The sequence below is a fragment of the Nanorana parkeri genome, unplaced genomic scaffold (assembly GCF_000935625.1).
Source record: "Nanorana parkeri isolate BGI_ZX_2015 unplaced genomic scaffold, ASM93562v1 scaffold793, whole genome shotgun sequence".
Taxonomy (NCBI): Eukaryota; Metazoa; Chordata; class Amphibia; order Anura; family Dicroglossidae; genus Nanorana; species Nanorana parkeri.
The window spans coordinates 24,626-47,639 of record NW_017307061.1 but is presented as its reverse complement, the minus strand read 5'-3'; the positions used below and the strand labels follow the sequence as shown (position 1 = coordinate 47,639).

The window sequence follows — 23,014 nt, the reverse complement described above, 5'->3', positions numbered from 1 at the left end:
GTAACCCAGGATAATTCCACCCCGACTACATAACACAGCTGCCTCCGGTCACATCACCGGCCGCAGTCAGCTAGATTGACGTGTTTTAGGGGCACTGACGTGCGTGGTGAGGACATTTTACACACAGTGGTAGCGCTCTGTTCTTTGTTTTTTACATTTCTTTATGTACACTCCCTGGCTGGATATAAAATATAGAGAGTTTTCCTCGACTGCTGGCCCTCTAGATGTATAGGGAAGGAAGCCGTGGTGTCTGCCTACAAAGCTTCTACCTCACGCTCCTGCTCATTGGCTTTTATCCTCATGCCTCTGGTCACTGATCTATATTCTTGCAATGCAGCTTTGTCTAAGGTTTCAATCTCAAAGTGAGACTCTGTATGGAGCGCCCCTATATAAGGATAGCTGCTGCTTTGCTGTCCCTTTAGATAATCCGCAGTGGTCTAGGAATTCCATAAGCTAAATATTCTTTTGTTAAAATGTTTTCTTTTAACCACTTCACACCTGTATACACCCTATGCTTTCAGCAATTTATACATGTCTGCCTGGGTTTAGGCCTGTTTGTTCGGCAATAACCTTGCTATTACTTAAGATAACTAAAGTAGTATATATGGGGGGGAGGGGGGTGGTTTATGACAAATTAGACTTTCTTCTGGTGGTATTGTCTTGCAAAATTAATTTTTTTTGGTAATCTATACACAAAAAGACATTTACAAAAAACTATTTTTTTTCTATTTTGATGTTTAAAAAAAAGTGTAATCATAGATAAAAAGTGTAACTTTCATTCTATAATTTGCCATTTTTAAAATATGATTCTGATTCTGGTACAAACCATTCCAAAATTATGTACAAATAAAATAAAGTTCTTCGACACAAAAACATTAAACAAATAGAAAAAAAAATGTAAAAAATTAAATATAAATGATAAATCAAACCAGTAGGAAAACAATGGCTAAAGGGAGAAGGGGAAAGTAAGGGTTACTGAAGGGTTAAACAGGAACACATTTAATTTAAAAAACAACAACTTTATTTTACTTGTTAGGTTGCTTTAACTGACATCATACTCAGCTTGACGTTGACCAGTTAACCAGTTGTTAGGGTTAACGCAAGTAGTCATCTGAAGCACGTCTCATTCTCGATTTCTACTCATAATACATTCTCCTGTCAGTTCTCACAGCAGCCTTTCTAAAATTATTAGCCGATTAGTGTTTGTTACTGCAGTGCAAATGCCCCATGCCAACCACATATGTCTTTGAGTAGTGATTGCAAACCTATAAACAAGGAAATATTTCTATTCGGGAAGGTAATAGAGTATAGCAGGAAAAGAAGAATGAACATTTTGTGTGCAACTGTAAATGGTTCTGTGTTCACTCACACTTATTTCTCATCTGCTGATCTAGTATCGCAGAGCTATAGTCCAGCAGTTTAGTGACTGTACAGCGATGAATAGAACCGACACTGTTAGAACAGTAGATTAGCTTACAGCACTGGTAGTTTTGTGAACAGAAAGCAATGTCCCACCCTAAGGCCTCCATCGTGCAAAAGCTCGCCATTCCGCTAACACTAACCCTCTCTTATGCAAATGCAATTGTGTGAATACTAACCACTCCTGTGCTGATATCATCTGATTTGAAGACCATCCTTCCTTCCACCAAAGGATACCAACACACATGATGTCCAGTCACTGAAATCTGCTTTGTGTCTAAAGGTGGCCATACACCTTACAACCATTGTACAACTTTTGTTGTCCAGGCATCTCACCCTCGTTCAAGTTTCTTACAACTGCAACCCTTTTCAATGTTTATAAATAAAGTTACCAATTTACTTTTTCAAATTATGGTCTGAATTAACTCTTTTCGGTCAGCGCACAGAACGGTGCTTGCGACCAATCTCTTTCTTTTTTCATGTTTTGCCTAGTTACAGACCCAATATATATTTAATGACAATCATTCCTCACAGAGGATACCGGTTGTCTGATTTTGTCTCCGGGGAGTCCCCTTGCTTTTTATAAATTTCTTACAACTTGCCCATCATGCACAGACCAATGTAGTTTGCAATTAACGCCACCACCTGGCTGATTTTCATCGATGGAAAGGACAGATTTTCGTTTGAGCATGTGCAGTTTTCATCTTGAGATTTTTGTTGTACAACCACGCCGCTAACCTGTCAATTTTCATCCAATTAGACAAACGTTTTCTAGCCTGCTTGAACGACAAAAATCTGCTAGTTGTACAGTAATTGAGGTTGTACACTCTCCATCACCTGGCAAATTTTCTGACGAAAGCGCAATCGCAGACAAAAATCTCCAGATAATTGTGGGCACCTTTAAAGGAGAACAATGGGGTTAGGGCTTTTCCCCATAGTTCTCCTTATGTAATGGGAGGACACAAACTAGCATCCTCCCCTCACCCTAAGCTCAGTATACCGTGAGCTACAGCTCGCGGTATACTGAGACGCCGCAGCTGAAGCGGATTCCGACAATTATGTCTGGATCCGCCCAGCTGCGTAAGTGACAGCTGGCTCTGCCTACCTAGAGGCAGAGAGTGCTGTACCCTCCCCCGTCCATTCCGCCAGTCAGCGCTGGAGGAGCGGAGCAGGGGGAATCCAGCCACTCCCCTGTCATGGCAGAGATCCGTGACAGGATCGAGAAGTGAGCGAACGCCGGTATGTGTTCGCTCACTTCCCAATCTACTGAGCCGACCTGTGACAGTCTCATTATCACAGGCCGGCTAGAACTATGAGGTGAGTGAAAAGCACTCACCTCATAGTTCTCCTTTAATGCATGTGATAACATTAGGATATACTGGCTGTCAACATGGTATGATGACCAATTAGATTCTCTGAACTTTGGCTGTGCAGCATATGTGTGATTAATGTGAGTGAAATGTATCATTTCAAATCAGTTCTCACTCATCAGTATAGCCCTGTCTCCTATGAATGCATAGAAAATACACATCTGTATAGTATATAGCCTTATACTTAGACCACATCAACATTATCTTAACCTATATTTATTGCTTCTACATGTGCATAAAGATGGGGATACCATAAACTGTCGCTTCTTCCACAGACAGAAATGTTTACTTCCCCATTTTAATGTATCACTTAACATGCAAAAGGTAATTTGTTTAGTTCTCCAAAAATGTGTATGCTTTTGGCAGGCTGTAAATTACTTGTGTACTAATGCTTCCTTTTGCTTTAGGGCTATTGGAACATGTTATACATATAATCAGGTAGCTCAGTAATGGAGAGCTATGGTCATTAATTTTGTGATAATTATACCTTTTCATGCCAAAAGCAATCATCTTTGTCTTCATTTTGAAACACACGGGTTGGTGGAAGAAGTAATTGTATTTGGCAAATATGTAAGCAAATTCAAAGGACAGATGTAACTGAAAAATTAATAATGAACTAGTTCATATGCACTAATCTTAGTATCTAGAGATAAAACTAACATCATCTAGCTATTATGCTGTAAAAGATGCTATTGTGTATTCTGTCTATCATGTGTATTCTATACTTACACCATTACAGGTTTCTTAAGTTTCTGGAAACAGGCTCCAAGTTCTCTAAATGGCTGCCCTTTTATAAGTTGTCATGGTGCCATGCTGCATGAGATGTCTTAGGATAGTAAAGAAAAGGTTTATAGCAATCAAGAATTTTGTTAAACGATCACCTGCAAACAAGAACACAAAATGTATGTCAAATACCTAAGCCTATGTTTTACGGGTTCATGCCGCATACATTAATACACATTTTCCTTCCAGTGCAAGCAAACTGTATGGATATACCAAAAATACGCTACCTTCGATGGAGCCTGTTCCTACCACAGCATTGTACTAGTGTGCTCCTGCATGCTGCTTTTTAAGTGTATTGATTGTATTTTGCCATTCAAGTCAAATTAAAAAGAGCGTTTCAAATACACAGCACAATAAATCTAAAACATATATTAACACTCATTAATGAGTCAAAGCTCCCACAGTGTCTTACAGCTGTATAGCCATCATTAGGACAGATGTTACATTGTCAAGAAGTATTATTACCAGCACACTCTGCAGATTTTTTTTTTATCTTGCTTATTAAAGATGATAGGCATATTTGCAAAATAAATCATAATCCTTTAACTCATGCAACCTTTTAAGCATGGAAAAGACTATTGTTCCTCTTTTAGGAAGGGATGTGTAATATCTGTTTAGGATTTTGATGAATCTCAACTGCAGAAACACCATGGTGTGATTAACAGTTTGGAGTTACTTAGAGGAGGAAGGCCAAGTAACTTAGCACATGTTGAATAATCTTCAAATGATAGTGACATGTGTTACCTTATGCAGGTTTGGTATAGTAGACTATCTGCGCGCGCAATTTTCAGGCTTGACATGTTTGGTGCCCATTTACCTGACACGACATGACCCCATCTTTTATATTTTACCAAAAAATTGGTTAGTAAAAAAAAAGTTTCATAACATAATGTAGAGGAAATAAGTTTTTTCAAAAATTTTGGTAATTTTTCCTTAATATAGTAAAAGAAAAAAAAACCCCAGTGGGCATTAAATACCACCAAAAGAAAGCTCTATCTGTCCCCAAAAAATGGTATAAAAATAATTTCAGTACTGCGTTGCATGAGTAAGTAAATGTCAGTCAAAAGTACCTCAGTGCTTAATACTGAAAATTGGCCGGGACAGGAAGGGGGTTTACCACCACGGTCTTCAAGTGGTAAAAGAAATTTATGGTTTGTCTCAACCCCCTAAACGGCACTCTTGCTGGACAGCTTGGTTTTTGACAAACAACAAGACTTACTGGCCAGATCACCAGATGAAAAAAAAAGACCAAAATAAAACCAGAGAATCATTAGAATTTGCCCCTAGCATAGTGTAATGACAGACAAATGGGTGATTTTAGAAACATCCAATTATGCTTCTTTCTGAGGCTCATGAATCATGCCAAGTGAATGTAAAACTGCTCCTAGCTAAATTTCTTACTTTCATTTGTTTTCAACGTGCCTTCACATCCTGCAGAGAGATTAGAACTACAAGAGTATTGATATTAGACTAAAATCATTATTATACATTTGCACTATTTTTTTTATTTTATTTTTTACAGTTTTCAGGTTAATTTTGTGTATCTTTTTTAGTATTTCCTTATCATTTAACCCCCTGCAAACTTTGGGCATATGGTGTATGCCCTAAAAAAATGTACACTCTGCGTGTCTCTCTCTCTCTCCCTCTCTCTCACACCACTGCTGGACACTATTACTGGCACATCCCAGCTGTGCTTCTATCATTTATAAATGCAATGTAATAGCATTACTGTTATATTGTATTTACACTGGTTTACTCATTTGCAAACCAATGGGGTGACCTTTGATATGTATATGACTTTAGTAAAACTTTACAAGTGAATTCAGAATTCTTTATTTTTACTGCTATCAAGGTCTGAGAGATTTACTTCCTTTCCCGCTGATGTTTTACTAGGCAGGAAATTAGAATAACTCTCCAACAGCCATAGACAGACAAATCATTTTCTTTTGCAGAGTTGGGGAAGCCTAAAACCTATTAACTTAAATGCCTCTTGATCCAATCATCTTCTCCTTTCCAGTAGTTTTCAGGATTCACTCCAGCGCTGGTGCCAGTCTCGGATCCTGCGCTGACTGCTGTGTCCCACGGAGCTGCCAAGCTGCGTGCATTAACTTACACTGTGTCTTTCCTCTTCTCTCGGCCAAAGATCTCTACTGCGCATGCACCCACCCCATCATCTTTCACAGCCGCTTCAGGCGGGAGCAGGTGCTAGAGACACAGGTAAGTTTTTACCTATTTGGTAACTTTTTTATTTTTTTGATGTTTAAAATAAAAACCAAAGTTTTTTATGGTGTAATCTTTCTTGGTCTACCTGACCTTGGCTTGGTATCAAGAGATCCCCAAATTGTCCATGTCTTAATAAGTGATTGAACAGTACTGACTGGCATTTTCAAGGCTTTGGATATCTTTTTATAGCCTTTTCCATCTTTATAAAGTTCCATTACTTTGTTACGCAGGTCTTTTGACAGTTCTTTTCTGCTCCCCATGACTCAGTATCTAGCCTGCTCAGTGCATCCATGTGAGAGCTAACAAGCTCATTAACTATTTATACACAGATACTAATTGCTATTTAAAAAAGGCACAGATGTGGGACATTAACCTGTAATTGCAATTTTAACCTGTGTGAGTCACCTTGTGTGTATGTAACAAGGCCAAACATTCCAGGGTATATAAACTTTTGATTAGGGCCATTTGAGTGATTTCTGTTATTATGATTTAAAAAGGAGCCAATGATGTGATAATAAATAGCTTCATATGATTATTATCCTTAACTAAAAGACAGTTTCTTGGCATGATCAGTCATATTTTCAATATCAATGCCAAAATCTCACAATTTCTGCCAGAGTATGCAAACGTTTGAGCACAACTGTATATGTTACCCCCCTGGCTGCAACAATGCATTTCAACCCGATGTGGGCCTTGGAGTTTGGGTATTCAATACATTGTACAACTATATCACTGCATGCATAAAACTTGGTTGTGTCCCTCTGCCTACTCCACAATCTTGCACTCAACCACTGCCAAAGACACTCATGTACAAAACACTCTTCTGGAAGTTTCAGATGCCTGGTTCCTCGCTGCCTTCTGTGGTTCTGTCTGCCAACCTCTACATTGCTAACCTCACAGTGTACAGGGTACCAGTTATCCAGCACACACAGAAGTGTGCAGGATGCAGTAGCATTGGTAGAGTGTGAATTTATGGTGTAAGCAGCGGGACAGGTAATTATAAACTGTTTTTTGCATCATAGCATAGGTTTCACAAAGTGGTTCAGAACTGGGAACTAACAAAAGGAAAAGTGTCTATAATTTATTTCATGCTTTGAAGCAATGCTTCATTTGCTTTATTCTAGTTATTTTTTATTCTTGCCTCAGTTTCCACACTACTGTTGCCTTACAATACCAATTTAGGGGCTTATCTTTTACTAGAACTGTTGTTCCATGGTGGAAGGTTAAAACCACTGTTGAGTGTTCTACTGTCATTTTCCTTCACTTGCTGTCCTGAAGACACAGCAGTAAATGAGGGGATAGTGCTCTGAAGTGAATGGAATTCCCTTCGCAGAAAGTATACACAGAAAAAGTGTGCTCAGGCGACCCCCCCCTCCCCTTGCACTGATGGAAAAATGTGTGGATTTCCTCTCCTTTTCTGTCTCGGTGACAATGATCACTAGGACAAATAGAGGGGTAAATCTCCATATCAGGGACACGGACAGCGATAAAAATCTGCAACGGTCTAACCCTTTCCTAATCTATCCAGAACTATAAAAAAAAAATGCCTTTACATACATTTTTAGAAATGCATTGGGTCCATTACCAATCATCATGCAGCCTGGGCTCACAGTATAGCACTGCAAAGAATAGCACTCGCATGTCACAACATAAGCACTGCTCTCTGCAGTTTGAGGATCACCTAACACTGAAGAGGAGAAACTGAAAGAAGAGCAAGAGGATCCTGCTTGCCAATTAACTGGCCAGAACTCTCCTAGAATTAAAGGCATGGCGGCTCTCAACTCCTCTCTGGTCTCCGAATGCAGGAAGTTATGTATATTACATCACTTCCGCATTCAGCCATCATTCCTGGCTTCAGATCTCTGCTTCATCAGCTTCTCTAGGGGTTCCTAGGTGACAGAGGTCTTAGAGACCCCAATGTCTCCATTAAGAGGATCTGTCACGTAAATTGGCTATCACATAGGGAGCTTCTTAGCCCCCTATGTGGTAGCAATAAAGTTAAGTGTAAAAAAAAAAAAAAAATTAAAAGCATAAAAACAATTAGTTACATAAAAAAAATGTAAAAGTCTCCCGCCCCCACATACACAAGCAAACATGCGTTCGGTGTGCCTACGTGCGAAAACTACTATTGTGTCGCACATGTTACATATCGCAAAAGTCGGAGTGAGAGCAATAATTTTAGGGCCATTAATTACTGATAACACTAAAGTGATGAGCAGTAAAAGCTTTTTAAAGTGTTGCCTATGGCCAATTTTGGGTGTGGTAGGGTTTTGCGATTTCGCAGGCCCACGCAATTTTAAGGCTTGAAATGTTTGGTGTCTATTTACCCGACATGACCTCATTTATATATATATAAATTAATTTCAGCACAGCGTTGCATGACGGAATAAATGTCAAACTACCGCAGCGCTGAATACTGAAAAATGGTCTGGGCAGGAAGGGGGTTTAACACCCCGGTCTTCAAGTGGTTAAATCTGCTTTGCGTTCATATCTCAGCCATTCTCAAAGCACACAAGTAACTGCATTTTACCCTCAACATTCCTTTTAATTAGGTTTGGAAGATCTTTTAGCAAATTAGGTCATTACAAAATACTGGTTTTCTGTGTTTAACTGTACGTCGCAATCTATGTTTCTTTTTATCTGGGAAAATTATTGCCTGCTGATTATCATACAGAGATAGAGAATACATTTTATGCACAATATACTTTTGGAATACCGTGAAGTTTATCTACTTTTGAATTAATGTAAGCAATCACTGTACAATTGATCATCACAAATTAAAAAAAAATACACTTATGCATGTTTAGAGTAGTATTAAACTCTCAAACCTTTTTCAATAATGAATCCAGATCAAACAAATACACATTGCCCAACTGAGCATTGCTTTACTTTTTTGCCCAAACACTTTCAATCATCATATTTCTGAAAAGCTGCTTCCAAGTCTTTCAGCTCAGCTTCCCTGACATTTTTGTCCAGTACAAGGTCACAAAGGACAGAGCAGACTCCAGCAACTGTTCATCTACTAGCTTGGAGGAGGGAGGAGGGGAGTAGCTTGATTTGCTGTGTTTGTGGAGACACACAGCTTACTGGCACACACAAGGGTGATGGCATAGCGCTCTGCTTGAGGAAGGAGTCACTCTAAGGCTGGGTTCACACCTTAGATTCATGGTAAAAAAATGCGACAAGCGTGCGTTTCCGAGGGCTATCTAGCTGTATCCTAATGGATACGCGTGGCAAATACACCCCCAAAGAAGCTCCTTTACTTCTTTGGGCGTAGGGCATTTTGCAGCACGTTCCTAAGCGCTGTAAAATGCCCAGGTGGGAACCATGCCCATAGGCAATCATTGGTTTTCACATGTTGAGCGTTTTACAGCGCGTAGGAACGCGCTGTAAAACGCCCAGGTGTGAACCAGGCCTAAAACAGGAAGTCAGGTCCAGTGTTTGGGGAACCAGCTGATTCTGCAGGAAACTAAAAAGGAAAAATGTGATTTCATCAGCATTTGAAATAGCTTAAAATCTTTTTGCCTTTAATATCACTTTAAGTCCAAATCCTTTCTTCTGAAAAGAACTGGAGACTGGTGATAACCATTTTCCAAAGGATATGCTCATTTCTGTATGGCTTAATTAGGGTTTGGTAATTCTGCAGAAGACGTGTATCCAAACCTCTGTTATTAACCTTAGTGGTACAGATCGGGACTGCTGGTTCTGCACTGTACTTGATGTGACCGCCGGCCGGCACACCTAAGGGAAGAGGTTTTGGGGGACCAAATACACAGTTGGAGGGAGCCTGCCGCAGCGAGGAATAGGGAGTTTCGCTAGCACTACATCTGAGAGGATCCAGCTTAGCTTCTGGGACACAGCTAGCGTTACAAGGGAGAAAACCAAACACTCACCTTGCTGGATCTTAGAGTGGAAACGACTGGGTCCAAGTTTGAAAGCGTGATTGCAAGCCCAAGTGCCACTAACCAAAAGCCTTCGATTAAACTCCATTTGGTGAGTACCCACCCAAGAGGGGCTGTTGGACCACCGCTAAGAAATATATATCAACAATTATTTTTCCTCCGCACACGTTTTCTACGGTTTTTTCTCACTGAACACTGTACTCCGATGTTTTTATAATAATTTATTTTTTTTGTGGATCGTTCACATATTGTTATATATTGGATGGTTTTTACACAGTGGTCAAATTCCTTTACTGTTTTAACCACTATCTTGTTTTTCACAGTATAATTGAATTATTAATATATTTTTTCTTTTGTTTTATGATCCCATGTAAGATTTCTGTCGAATTGTTCAGTATTGGGTTTTAGGCCAGATCGCTTAAACCCCAATTTCACTTTATTACCTGGTTGCACCAAGTTTCATACCACTTATACCTTTAGCGCTTTGATATATATTTCTTGACGCTGAAAGGATTTTCCCATCCTCTTTTACGTCTTAATTAATAATACATATTTTTACTTAAGTCTCTTCTCCAGAAGCGCAGATTATCTATTTCACATTTATTTGGTAATATAAGGTCTGGTGGAAGCAGTTGTGTTGAAAAGTAGTTTTGGGGGCTTTTAAATGCTCTGGTTCTGTGGCTTGGAAACACTAAGCAAAATACCCTCACTATTCAGTTGTAGTAGTGTGTAGCAGAAAAAAACACCCAAAAGCGGAAAATCAGCAAAAATAATAAAGGAAGTGAGAGAGATAACATAAGGAATACAAAGGAAATCACTTACGTTTTTTTATTTGATTCTAAAATACTACAACATTTCCATCTAGTTCCTGTTGGCATGTCCCACCAGACATTTATGTGGCAGCAGTAGCTAAAATATTGAGAGCATTTCTATGATTATATGATATATGTTATTCATGAGAAGCAGAGTTTGAATGCAAAATTACTTTTGAAGAGAAGCCTTTTCCTGGAGTCTTTCTGCATCTTTGAGCTTGTAAGAAAAATGTGTATAGCTGGGAGGAAAGTATATTCAAAGGTGTCAGAAACAGTCAAAGTCAGTGTCATGATGAGTCAAAATTCCCTAACGCAATGAGAACTAGGTGATTGAATCCATGGAGTGCAATCTCTTTATGTGCTGCCCTTGTGCCCATTAAAGAACCAAGCAAATAGGTTTGTGGGAGATCACACGTGTTGTTACTACAATGACAAAGAAGTGCCACCTACTAAGATGAGGGCAATCTTCTGTTTACTTAGGAGACTAACTTATGCAAGAAAATAGTATTTTTCAAAACTATCTCACTGCTGTGTAAGAATACCCTCATGATTCAGATACCAGCTGTATGATATAGCAGTTATTGTACATTTAGGCTAGAACTGCGTAATGCATGAGGTACAGGTGTCTTCAGGATATCAAAGTAAAAAAAGTCAGGTGTTAGGTTGGACATTTTTGTAAGGGTCTTTAATTTGCAACTTGTATGGCAATTACAAACTTGCTGCTGCACATATTAGCCTATACAGCAAATGAAACTGCAATATGTACCAGTATGCGTTTACTCAAGAAAATGTGATCTTTTGGTAATTACCGAGTTAAAGTATATGTAAATTCTAAAAAGAAAATATGTTGATGTTGTCGGAAAGTCAGAGCTTTCCTCTGCACAATTCCTGTTTCGTATCAAAGAATCCTACAAGTTCTTACCTTGAACTACAGAATCATTAGGATTTATGTTATGGAAAACGAGGAGTAGGAGTGGTTGAGTAGTTTAGCAAAAGACGCTATGACAACACCAGGGCCGTCTTTAATAATAACTAGACCCTGGGCAAACATTTTCTTGCCCGCCCCCTTCACCCTGTGAAACATCCTTACACTCCTTACCGAAAGTCCCTTGTCATGGGGTGGGTGCTCGCAGTGACTGCGGATGGCGCCACAAACATAGCAAAATGTTCATTTATTTGTCCTTCCTTGTCAGAAAAACAAGCGCTTTCGGGACCGTGCAGGTTCCCTTCATAAGGCGCTTGTTTTTCTGACAAGGAATGGCATATAAATGAACATTTTGCTATCCTAAAAGGATTTGATGTGCTGGTGACATTTCTATATAGTGCATTTTCTGCCCCCTACTGTATGTTACGTGTTCCCATTCATATAACACACCCAATTCACATTTACAAAGTATTTCTTACTTTTCTATTTGTTTTTTAGCAGATTACACACAGGACTCTACAGGAAGCTTTCATCACATCAAAGGGCTTGTTTACACCTAATCCAGTGTGTTCCAGCACGGTTGGTAGCTGGAATGCACTGTATTGCATAATAAAATCCTCCCTGCGTTCTGGGGCAGGAGGGGGCCTGGAGATACATTCAAGTCAATGGCACCACAGCCACGTCTTCTGCCTTGCATGGCATTTAACTGCACCAGAACACATGGCACAACAATGCCCATGGTGCGAAAATAGGTCATGCATGCACGCAGGGAGAATTTTATTATGCGATCTAGTGCATTCCAGCTACTAACCGTGCAAAGTGAGAGACAGTAATATGCAATGCACCAGCCAAACCTGAGATCATTAACCCTTTGTTAGTACAGACAGTCCTGAACATCTGATTAATTATGGTGACCATTACTTCCAGCCCCATCCCTAACATTACATTCAATTGGGAAATATAAGAATATCCAGCAAGTAAAAAGGTGAACAGCAATGTTTGTTTAAACGGTTATGTTGTGTTAGGAACATTTAACACATATAAAATAGGATTCTATTCCAATCTGGAATCGTGGAATGCAGCTCCATGCTGGGACTGTCACCCTCTGTCTGCAGCAGCAAAGCTTCCCTCAGTCCATGCAGGGACCGTCACTCTCTCTCAGGAACACTCAATCCTCTCTGAGGCTGAAGGCTCTTATCATAACTTCCTGTCAGAGGCATACGGGGGAAAACACAGCCCAAGACGTCTGAAGAGCTGAGGACATCGTTCCTGTGGCAGTGCCCCATCCACCGGCTACACTGTCACAGCTTATTAACACTTTGCTGCCGAGCTCCGCTCCCCCTCACCTCCTGATTTACAGTCAGAGCTGGGTTTGCAGTCTGACACTACACGTGGTCAAGGGGCATCTGCTTTGGGCCCCACAGCAATGACTGGGCTCGGGGCAACTGCCCTTTTTGCCCTGCCTTAAAGACGGCCCTAGACAACACTGTGTTGTTAGCATACAAAATTACTTAAAGGAGAACTATGAAGTGAGTGATTTCCACTCATCCTCATAGTTAGAGCCCACCGGTGTCAAAGAAGCTGTCACAGGTCAGATCTATTGTTCGGAAAGTGAGCAGAAACATGCACTGATCTGCTCACTTCCCAATCAGCTCCCTGCAGTGAATGGTGACCATCAGTCACCGCTCCCCACAGGGATTCCCCCTCTCCGATCCTCCAGCGCTGAGTGGATAGGCAGAGCCCGCTGTCACTCACGCAGCCGGGTGGATCTCCACAGTATTGTCGGGATCCGTCCTGGCTGCAGCTGTCAAGTATATTGCGGGCAATAGCCCACGATATACTGAGCTTTGGGGTCACGGAAGGAGGTTAGTATTTGTCCTCCCGTGACCCTAAAGAGAACTATAGGGAAAAACACTTACCCCATAGTTCTTTTTAAGTACAGAGTGCATTTCTGGCAAATCCACAGGAATTTTTCTGTACTTGCAGGGTCTTACAGATGTATTACAGATATGTTATACATGGGTTTTATTTTACCCTGACATACTATTTGAATGACTGCTATTTAATATCGTGTGTTTTTTGATTTAGGCAGTTTTTTGTTTTTTTTTACAAAACTGGTGATTTGCACCCAAGTCAGTAAATTTGAAAACTGACTTTCTGTTGCTAGAATGCATTCAATTTGAATCAGTTCTGAATTCTGACATTAAATAATTGCATCAAGAAAAAAAATTATTCTATACCTGTAAACTCTACTGGGAGTTGATTGTTAAGGACTTCCATCACAAAGACTTGGAACAGAGTGTTAAAGCTGCCCAGTTTTATTTGAATTTAGTTTAGGAGATTAATTTTCCAATTTCTTCCCCTCACTCTCCTGCCATGGTGCTTCACCTTACAGTGATGTCTTTACTGCTGACTCAGAGGTGAAATGAACAATGGTTAGGTGTGCTGTATTTACAAGGACTTTTATAGACTTTAATAGATTTTTTTTGTTGCTCTTTGTGTTGTCTCCTTATACAGTTCCCCTTTATACTAAGAGAATCATACTTTTCTTATCACATTCTTTCATCCCTTCCCTATTCCCCCTATTTTATCTCTGTAAATTGCCGGCCTCCAATAATGTTACTATTATGGTAAAATGTTTTACAAATGTGTTTTGACATAGTAGGGTGGTTTTCAACATTAGGAACTAGGGCTGCAACTAATGATTATTTTCATAACCGATTAGTTGGCCAAATATTTTTTTGATTAATCGAATAAAAAACATGAAATAAACACCATCCTTAATTTAAAATAAAATACACAAGTGCAGTTTTAAAAACTGCATGCACATTTTTTTGCAAACGCACGGCACTGCGGTACCTTGTGTTCCAGTGCGGGCCATCACACTGTGGGTGGGAGGCGCATTTGGTTTACCATTGAAATGTATGGCACTGCAACGCACCTCCCGCAGCAGAAATTGTCAGGCCGAAACCGAAAATGACTTTTTTTTACCACATTTTATTTTAAAAAATTTATAATTGTATTGCAAGCACATGGCGCTTGAATAGCTTTTGCCAGGGAATGACAGCTGCCAGTGGCAAGATTCCGCAGATGGCAGCGGAATGTAAATACAGCAGGTAGTGGGCTGGTGCAATAGCCAGCCTGCTATTGGCTATTTCAAATTGCAATAGCAGGCTGGCTTTTGCACCCGCCCACTGCTTGCTGTGCCCTCCTCCCAGCGGGGAGGAGAGAGCTAGGGGATCCAACCAATTAATCGATAATGAGAATAGTTGACAACTATTCTCATTATCGATTAGTTGGTTGCAGCCCTATTAAGAACTGAACATAGTAATACTAAGCACAGGGGTTTCACTACATGTCCTTGAATGAATCCTTAAGCAGATCCTAACACGTAACCTTCTCACCTGAACCCCCCTAAAACCTCTCTAAAATCTACACCCCAACACTAAACTTAAATTGAACCTTGAGGACTTCAGCAGGGTCCTAATGTGACAGCAGGATCTGCTGGGTAAATGCACCCTTTCTTTTTGTCCTGGTGTTTGTTCTGATAAATTCATAGAAAATAGGACAGGAGGTGAGGGTAAATCTTACAAAAGGGAACAATTGGTTATGTGCAGTGGTGTATCTGCCATGAGGCAAACAAGGCATTTGCCTCGGGCGGCAGATTCCAGGGGGCGGCCTCCCCCAAAACATTTAGGCAGACGGGCTGCACAAAAACCGGCAGCCTGACTGCCTAATGTGAATATGTAGGAAGCGGCGGGCGGGGGAGCAGATGGGGAACGGAGAGGCAGGGGGCGGAGACAGGAGATGGGGCAGAGATGGAAGAGGCGGGGTGAAGACGGAGGAGGCGGGAGCCGAAAACTGCAACGGAGTAGGCGGGGCAGAGATGGAGGAGGCGTCGCCGAGGCTCCAGTCGGGCGGCGAAGCTACGACGATTGGGTGCCAAGACAGCGGAGGAGGCTTGTTTTCCCGTGCCAGGTAGGAGGATGACTGTGCTGGCAGGGCCCAGCATAGATTCTGCACAGCCCCCCTGAAATCCTGCAGGGTCTCTGCAGGATCCGTAGGGGGCTCTGCAGCCTGCAAAGCCCACCACAGATCCTGTACAGCCCCCCTGAGATCCAGCAGGGTCTCTGCAGGATCTGTGGGGGGCTTTGTAGGGTCTTTTGGTGTAGTACATGCAAACGCAATAAGTTCAACTGCATCAGTTTATGCAAGACGATGTTATTTTAGCTAATGTATTGCTTAAAAGTGCAGCCCAATACAGGAATTGTAGCAACTGGCCAAAATAATTATAAAAGGTCCATGAAATTTAGGTATGACCCGAATTGTTGACACATTCCATATTTCTTCTAACATACATTCCAAGTAAACGATTATTTGATTAGCAGTTGGCAGTTTTAGACCAAGATTGCCTCTTGTTTACAGTATAATCAGGTAAAGTTTGCCTAAAGCTGAAAATATAATTACAACCAAAAGAGCTGTGCCAAGAATTGTATATACTTCCAAGAATAATCAAAAAGCTACTTGTGACAGATGGTGGATTTTAATGTACTGGATTCCAGTACAATGCATTGTGACAATGTTAAAACTGTCTTTAGCTCAAACCAGATAAAATAACTAAAAAGGTACAACACATATTTTGTTTTCATAAATCTTGAAAAATGAATTGCTCCCAGTTAGGTGTATATCAAACAAACTCTCCTAAGGAAGTCTACAGATGTAGCAGGGTAATTAAACACAAGTAGAACTGAATAAATTACGGTAATTTCTTGGAGTAATATAGGCAAATTTAAAATGAAAGAAATTATGCAGGCAAATGTTATTGTAATGGGTATTTTGTTGTGTTTTGGGGCATTTAATTATATTTTTCACTAAATATTGGGGTTTAATAAGGAGTTGCGCTAATATTGTGCAACATAAAAATTTGCAACTACCACCATTTTATTCTATAGGGTCTTGGCATTCAGAAAATATATAATGTTGGGGGGTTTTAAGTAATTTTCAGGCCTAAAATTTGGAATATAACATGGGTACAAAAAATGAAAAAAAGGCCTCAGTCATGAAGGGGTTAAAGTGTATCTAAACCCAACAGCAAAAATGTAATACATTGCAGCTTAGATGTGGCAGCTGCATTACTTTTCCATTTGCCTTTTTTTGTTTTGTTTCACCCGGTGATCTGGTCAGTAAGTCTGTTTTTTCAGTTTTCTTCACTAGACCAAACCGTCCAGGAAAAGTGGCAGATAGGGGGTTAGAACAAACCATTTACCACTGACAGGGGTGCTTAAAATGGTCAGCTATCATTTATGTAAAACCTTTATTCCAAAAAGAAAACTGTTGCTTAACGGCTTAAAAAATGTTAGTTGGGAATTCAGATTTAATTTGTTAGTCAAGTCCATCTAAATCTGCTAGTGCTTCTAACACTACCCTCTTCTTGGGGTAACAATGCTGCTGTCCAAGGGTGGCTGTGTTGCTCCTTCATAGAATGGAGCCAACCAAAGACAGGAAGTGTGTTAATGGCCAGGTGAAAATTAAGAAAAACTAAAATATGAAAAGTAATGCAACCACCACATCGGATTGGTAAGCTGCAATACAATACATTTTTGTTTTGGGGTTTTGATACTCTTTAAAAGATCTCCAGTAATTGCCTCAGAATGTATCTGCGCATACAAATATTTTGGTAGCCATGTGATTTCTCATGTCAAATTAAAGGGTGTGTGCACATTTAGTACACATTTTTTTCTAACCCCCCAACACACATGTACCTTTTTAGTTTGAGCATATAAAGTCATATAACATACTTATTTATGACAGTACTGCCTAGAGATCTGCACGGTGTGCCCAACACTGCAAAGCTTCTGAATTATTCAGGTGTTCTCCATGTTGTACTGGTGAACTTCAGTAGAACAGCTCTTCCACTGAAAGGAGGTAAATGGGGAAAGTACAACACAGAGGATTTCTGAAAATTCAGCCAGTGGTTGTGCAGCACAAGAATAATTAATAAGATGTTTCCCAAAAGACAATTGTCTTGCCTTAAGATATATTATTATTGTAAATAAAAAATTTTAAACGGTAGATTTATTTTGTTGCAGTATGTTAAGGAACATGCGTTAACATATTTTATAGGAGGGCAGCCCATTCATTTTAACAGCCTGCCAATGCACACCAACACAGATTTTAGCATTTCTGCACTTCACTACATTTAGGGGTGTATTTATAAAATTGTATAGCTCATTCATTCAATGAAACTGAAGGTATATTCATTCTGTGCAAGGTAACCAACTCTTGTGAGAATAGGGTGCAAATTAATTTTCTTAGTGCGATTTATTTTCTGGTCAAATGATTAATATGTTCATTCATACAGAAAAGATTGCATGGGGAAAATACGGTATTATGGCCACTAGATGGATCTGAGGATTACATGAAATACATGTTAGTAACAAGACACAATTCAATAGAACACTGGAGAGACTGAGCATATAAATGTAACCATTGCTATCCCTGTAGCATCAGTAGTCTCATTTACATGCTTATTCCCTTGAGCAGTCAATTGAAATCTAACATTGTATTTGCTTACGAACATGTTTAATTCCTAGGATTTATAGCTTCATTTAGTGTCCATAATGCAGTATTTTCTCAATTTCTTTTGTTCTGTATGATTATACCTATTGAAGAGCATTTGACCAGAAGAGGAATTACAAAAAGAACATTTGTTTTTGTCCCATTCTCACAACAGCTGCTTAGCTTGCACAATTTATATGCAGTTTCACTGGATAAATAAGCTATACACATTTATTTTTATGAATAAAACTAGGGATGTTTCGATACCAGTAAATGCCCCCATACCAGCGTTTACATTTTTCAATTGAAGCGGCTCCCATAAGGTCCTGCACTTGCTGGGACCTCATGGCAGCCTTTTTGGGAACCAAGCAGCGCCTATTTACAGCACCGGCCTGCATATCTCCCCCTCCTGAGACCCTCTGCCCGAGACATTAGGCCAGCCCCCCGGAGCAGAGGGCCAGCACAGAGTATGTATGTATATATATATGTTTTGGGGTTTTTTTTTCTCACAGTAGTATTGTTCACTATAATATTTGTTTTTTTGCACATATTATTTGTTTACTTGTTGGGTGATAGCGCCGCTTCACATATTTGGATGATATTAATGCAGGCTCATGCAGCCAATTTAAGTGAGCAGCTGCAAGGAGTAACGCCCAGTTTTTCTTAGATTAAATCGAGCGCAGAAGCCCCTGTAGATAATATAATTCTGTATTGCTGGGATATGTAGTGCTTTGCAATAGCCAATAGCAGGCTGGCTATTGCACCCACCCACTAAGCAGACGAGTGGTTGCTTGAATGCTGGATAATGGGGAGTTTACTGTACATATGCTGCAGTAGGTAAGACCACAGCTTTTAGCAAGTATCTGCTCATGCTGACTTATTGTGTACACTAGCAGGTTATCTATTGATTGAGCATAAAAAAACATTTATAATGTGGATATTAATCTGCTGGCTAGATGCTGTTTTTGCATTTATGCAGCATGAATGTGCTTTTGCACCAATTTAAGATGCTTTATGCAGAAACCTAAAACAATGCATGGAAGCTGGAATCTTTAACACCGTTCTCTTACTTTTCCCCTGAACTTTTATTGATTCTCTTTTTCTACACAATTCAACACTCAAATCTTCTCCCTGATGAATAAATCAACACCTATGTGTACGCTTCAAAGTACCATAGCAATCAGTGGAGTATACTAGATTCATTAAAAAAACAGTTACTAACCCTATTGGCTCTTTAGCTATTTTGCGGTCAGTGTCCTGACTATTTTCTAACTGGTAGCTAAACCTATATTTCACATTTAGTATCCAATGTATACCTTAACCTTTACCCATCCACCACTTGTATATAAATGGATGGATGGCTCCTTCTTGAATGTGGGCTGCTGTAAATAATGGCTTTAAAAATGTAAACATTTTATACAAGCGTCAATGGCTGTTACATACCAGCGTTCAGGCAGCTATAGAACTGCCCAGTCGCTTGTATGGTGCATGGGAAAGTGCGGCCCCTCCTCCGCCTATGCCAGGGCCTGGGACCAGCATGGCAGGTCTGTGTACATTGATTGGAGGGAGATGAACACACTTCCAACAGCAGATCTGCCCTCCAACCACTGAAAGCCAAAGTAAAGTTAATTACATTACTTCTGCTTTCAACCTGTGATTTCTGTGGTTGCTGTAGCCACAGAAAAAGCTGGTGAAGCAGATCTCTGCTTCTTTGGGGGTCCATAATAGACACCTGATATCTCCATAAAGAGGACCCATCACTGTATCTGTGCTATCATGTAAACGGATTGTCAGCCCCCTTTGTGGTACTAAAAAAAAATGTAAACTGTATTGCTATTTTTTTCTATATATAAATTAAGAATAAAAAATCCAATTAGTGATTAAATACTACCAAAAGAAAGCCATCTGTCCCAAAAACGCGATATAAAATTCATTTCGGAACAGTGTTGCATGAATGAATTAATGTCAGTCAAAATGCCTTAGTGCTGAATACTGTAAAATGGCCTGGACAGGAAGGGGGGTTAACACCCCGGTCTTCAAGTGGTTAAATAAAAATGGACTTAAAACTTTGTTGTTGTTGTTAGTCCACAAAAATGCAATAAGCACTGGAAAGCACATGCTTAATGCATAAAACTGCTTATAGTTCTAGAAGTGCATGCTTGTCTAACAACAAAAAAAGGATATTTTCTCTGTTATTCAAAAGGCAAGACATTTGGATTTTTAAGCCCCTACCCCCTTCTGGCATCATAAACTGATCTTTCCTTCACTTCAATGATTTGACAGCAGCAGTTTCCTATCCCCGTGGCTGCCATTCGAATGTAACAGTGATACTCTTGCAGAGATTTTATAGCTCATGGGACAACATTCTAAGTACCTGCAGACTCATAACTGGGGTTGGTAAATTCTGCAGTTAACCCTTACGGTTTAGGAACAAATGGTAGCCACCATGTGTTTTAACGGAAACAAGCACAGATCGCAATATCTGCTATAGCAATTTTGACAGTTAAGAAAAGTCAGTGGACTCGCTGTCACACCAAACAGGAATACAACAAAGTTTAAAATATGGTAAATAATGAGGCAAGGATTCTTAAATAACTAATTCGAGCATTTGGAGAATCAGCTTAACAATTTCTAAATATAGAACGTTATGAAAAGAGAAATGGTGCAATGCAATATTTACAAAAATAATATACAATAGGAACAGTAAAATAAATGGGATTAACAATGAAAAGCATTTAGCAAAGACTGCAATCCGCTTTAGAGTAGTTTCCATTCTGACATTGAGTCACTGGCCCTCAGAAATGACTCAACACTCTAGCATCATTTTGGTGTTCAAATGAAAGCTACAGCTTTACCAAGTGCAACAGATTTTTTTTTTACCCTCCACAGAGTTTTTACAGAAAGAAATGACATGACCAATGCAAGGGTGTAAGGGGTATTGAAGCGTTTTAGGATATTTCAGTAGACGCTTCATCAAGGCCAGAAATGCATTAATATTTCCAGTTGACCATGTTTAACAGTCTGACAACCAAAAATATAAATTGTCTGTGAAGGTTCTAATTCATCCAATTCATGGTATATCTGTAAAAAATAAGTCAAGGCAAGAAAAATACAGCAAGTCCAGTTGCCTTGACTTATTTTTTTACAGACAAAAATATAATTGCACGGAATAAAATCACAATAGACATCAAATATTATATAAACCGGATGCACATATCACCTAGAAAATGTAATCTGGCCAATCTGCCTTCTGGACATTATAGCATAGGTACGTGTAGTATCTACATCATTGTATTTGCTTATACATATTGATAGACACGGAGTAGGAATTTACTGTCATCATATCAGGATTTGTGAAATACGAAGAAATGTGTATTGCTTTAAACCATCCCTGGAATGTTTCAATGACTATTTTACAATAACTATTAGCAAGCTCTGGCTTAAAGGAGGTTTTGTGCCATTGTATGGATGTTAAACTGAAAATAAGCACGATTTCAAAAGAACATAAAAAATTACTTTTTTTTTATCATTCAATATGTATTAATTTTCTAAATTGTATTTTTACAGTTAAAATGATTGTTCATTCAAAGCTTATGTATGCACAGCCTAGGCTGTATGATTATTAGTACTCCAGGGCAATAGAATGAAACAGTTTCATTACAAATGATCTAACTTGCTCTAATCTGCCATAACACTTGGGGCCTGAATAATCACAGAATTCCTTCTGACTTTCAAAAAGGCACTCATAGCCTTTTAAAAACGTTTCTAAGAAGACTGACATAGAAAACCTTTTGCTCAAGTATGCATCATATCACCCTGTATAATCTAATAGTTGAAGAGAATGTCTATAAAATGATGTTGAGTAGTAAACAGAGACAATTTCAAAATAACATACAGAGGCATTATTAAGGAGAGCACACCGGGATGGAATGCTGCCTAGAATTTCAACTATGTATTGCCAAAGAATGCATGTATATTTTAAACACATGGGGCCATTCCTTCTTAAAATACTACTGAGCTATAGTGAGGAGAAAGCATTTTATAAGTCACAAATGCAAAGAACACCTTTTATATATTATGGTTTGTTTTTCTTTTGAACAGATATTCCTTTGGATGAGCTGAAAAAGATGCCCCAGCTATCATCTGTGAATGTCAAGATGAACCCTGTACATAAAGAATGTCTGAATCTTAGTGATGTCAAATTTGAATTTGCCCTGTAAGCAATGGAAGATAGCTTATCGGACCTAGGAAAAAAAATCAACTGGAACATGTCTTTCTGTTCAAGAAGACAATGGTGAATAAATTCAAGCTGGTGTGAGCAATCATTTTAAATTATGGGTGTGCCTTTTATGCGTGACTACCATTGGTTACTGGAATATATATACTGTATATATGTAGTGATTTATTAAAAGCATTTTAAAATCATCTTGTTATAAGATTTACTTTTTCTTGGTTGTTTACTTCTTAGTCAGAATATATTCTTATGACATACAAGCAACTTCCATCTTAAACCACCCGCACTGCAAGAACTAAGTGCTGGTTTTGATCTAGGTGCAAAAATAACAGATATACTCACCCAAACCTTGCAACCAGCTGGCTGTTAGAGCATCTCCTCCAGCCTCTGCTGCAGTGATGGCATGTCCCTCGGCATCCTCACGTCCTATAGGACATGATGACTCATGGGTCCTTGGACCGCCGGTGAGGCTGGAAGGACCAGCCTAAGAACCAGCTGGCTCAGAGGATCGAGTGAGTATAACTGTTTTTTTTTGCAGCTAGACCAAAACAAGCACTGAACCTTTGCAGTGCGGGATAGCCCAACTGCAAGGGTTAATAAACTTTTTGCCTTGAGTTCTTCTTTAAAGACATACAAGTGATCAACAACATCACAGCAAACACGTATAGATGCAGATCATGTAGAAGTCACATACTCTGGTACCAATCTGCCCCCGAAACTCAACATAATGCTGAACTCCAGGCACACAGGAGTGAAGGCAGAAAAGACCAAGTGGCCTATAGATTCTG

General features: G+C 39.5%; 1 protein-coding gene across 1 annotated transcript in view; it reads left to right on the top strand.

The window, feature by feature from the left end:
• The window catches only part of LRRC20 (leucine rich repeat containing 20), a 146,344-nt gene extending 123,927 nt beyond the window's left edge, over window positions 1-22,417 (top strand). Inside the window, exon 4 of the mRNA XM_018564901.1 lies at window positions 22,094-22,417. Within this exon, the coding sequence (XP_018420403.1) occupies window positions 22,094-22,212 (119 nt within the window). The 3' untranslated portion in view covers window positions 22,213-22,417. The remainder of the gene's footprint in view (window positions 1-22,093) is intronic.
• The last annotated feature ends 597 nt before the right edge of the window (window positions 22,418-23,014 follow it).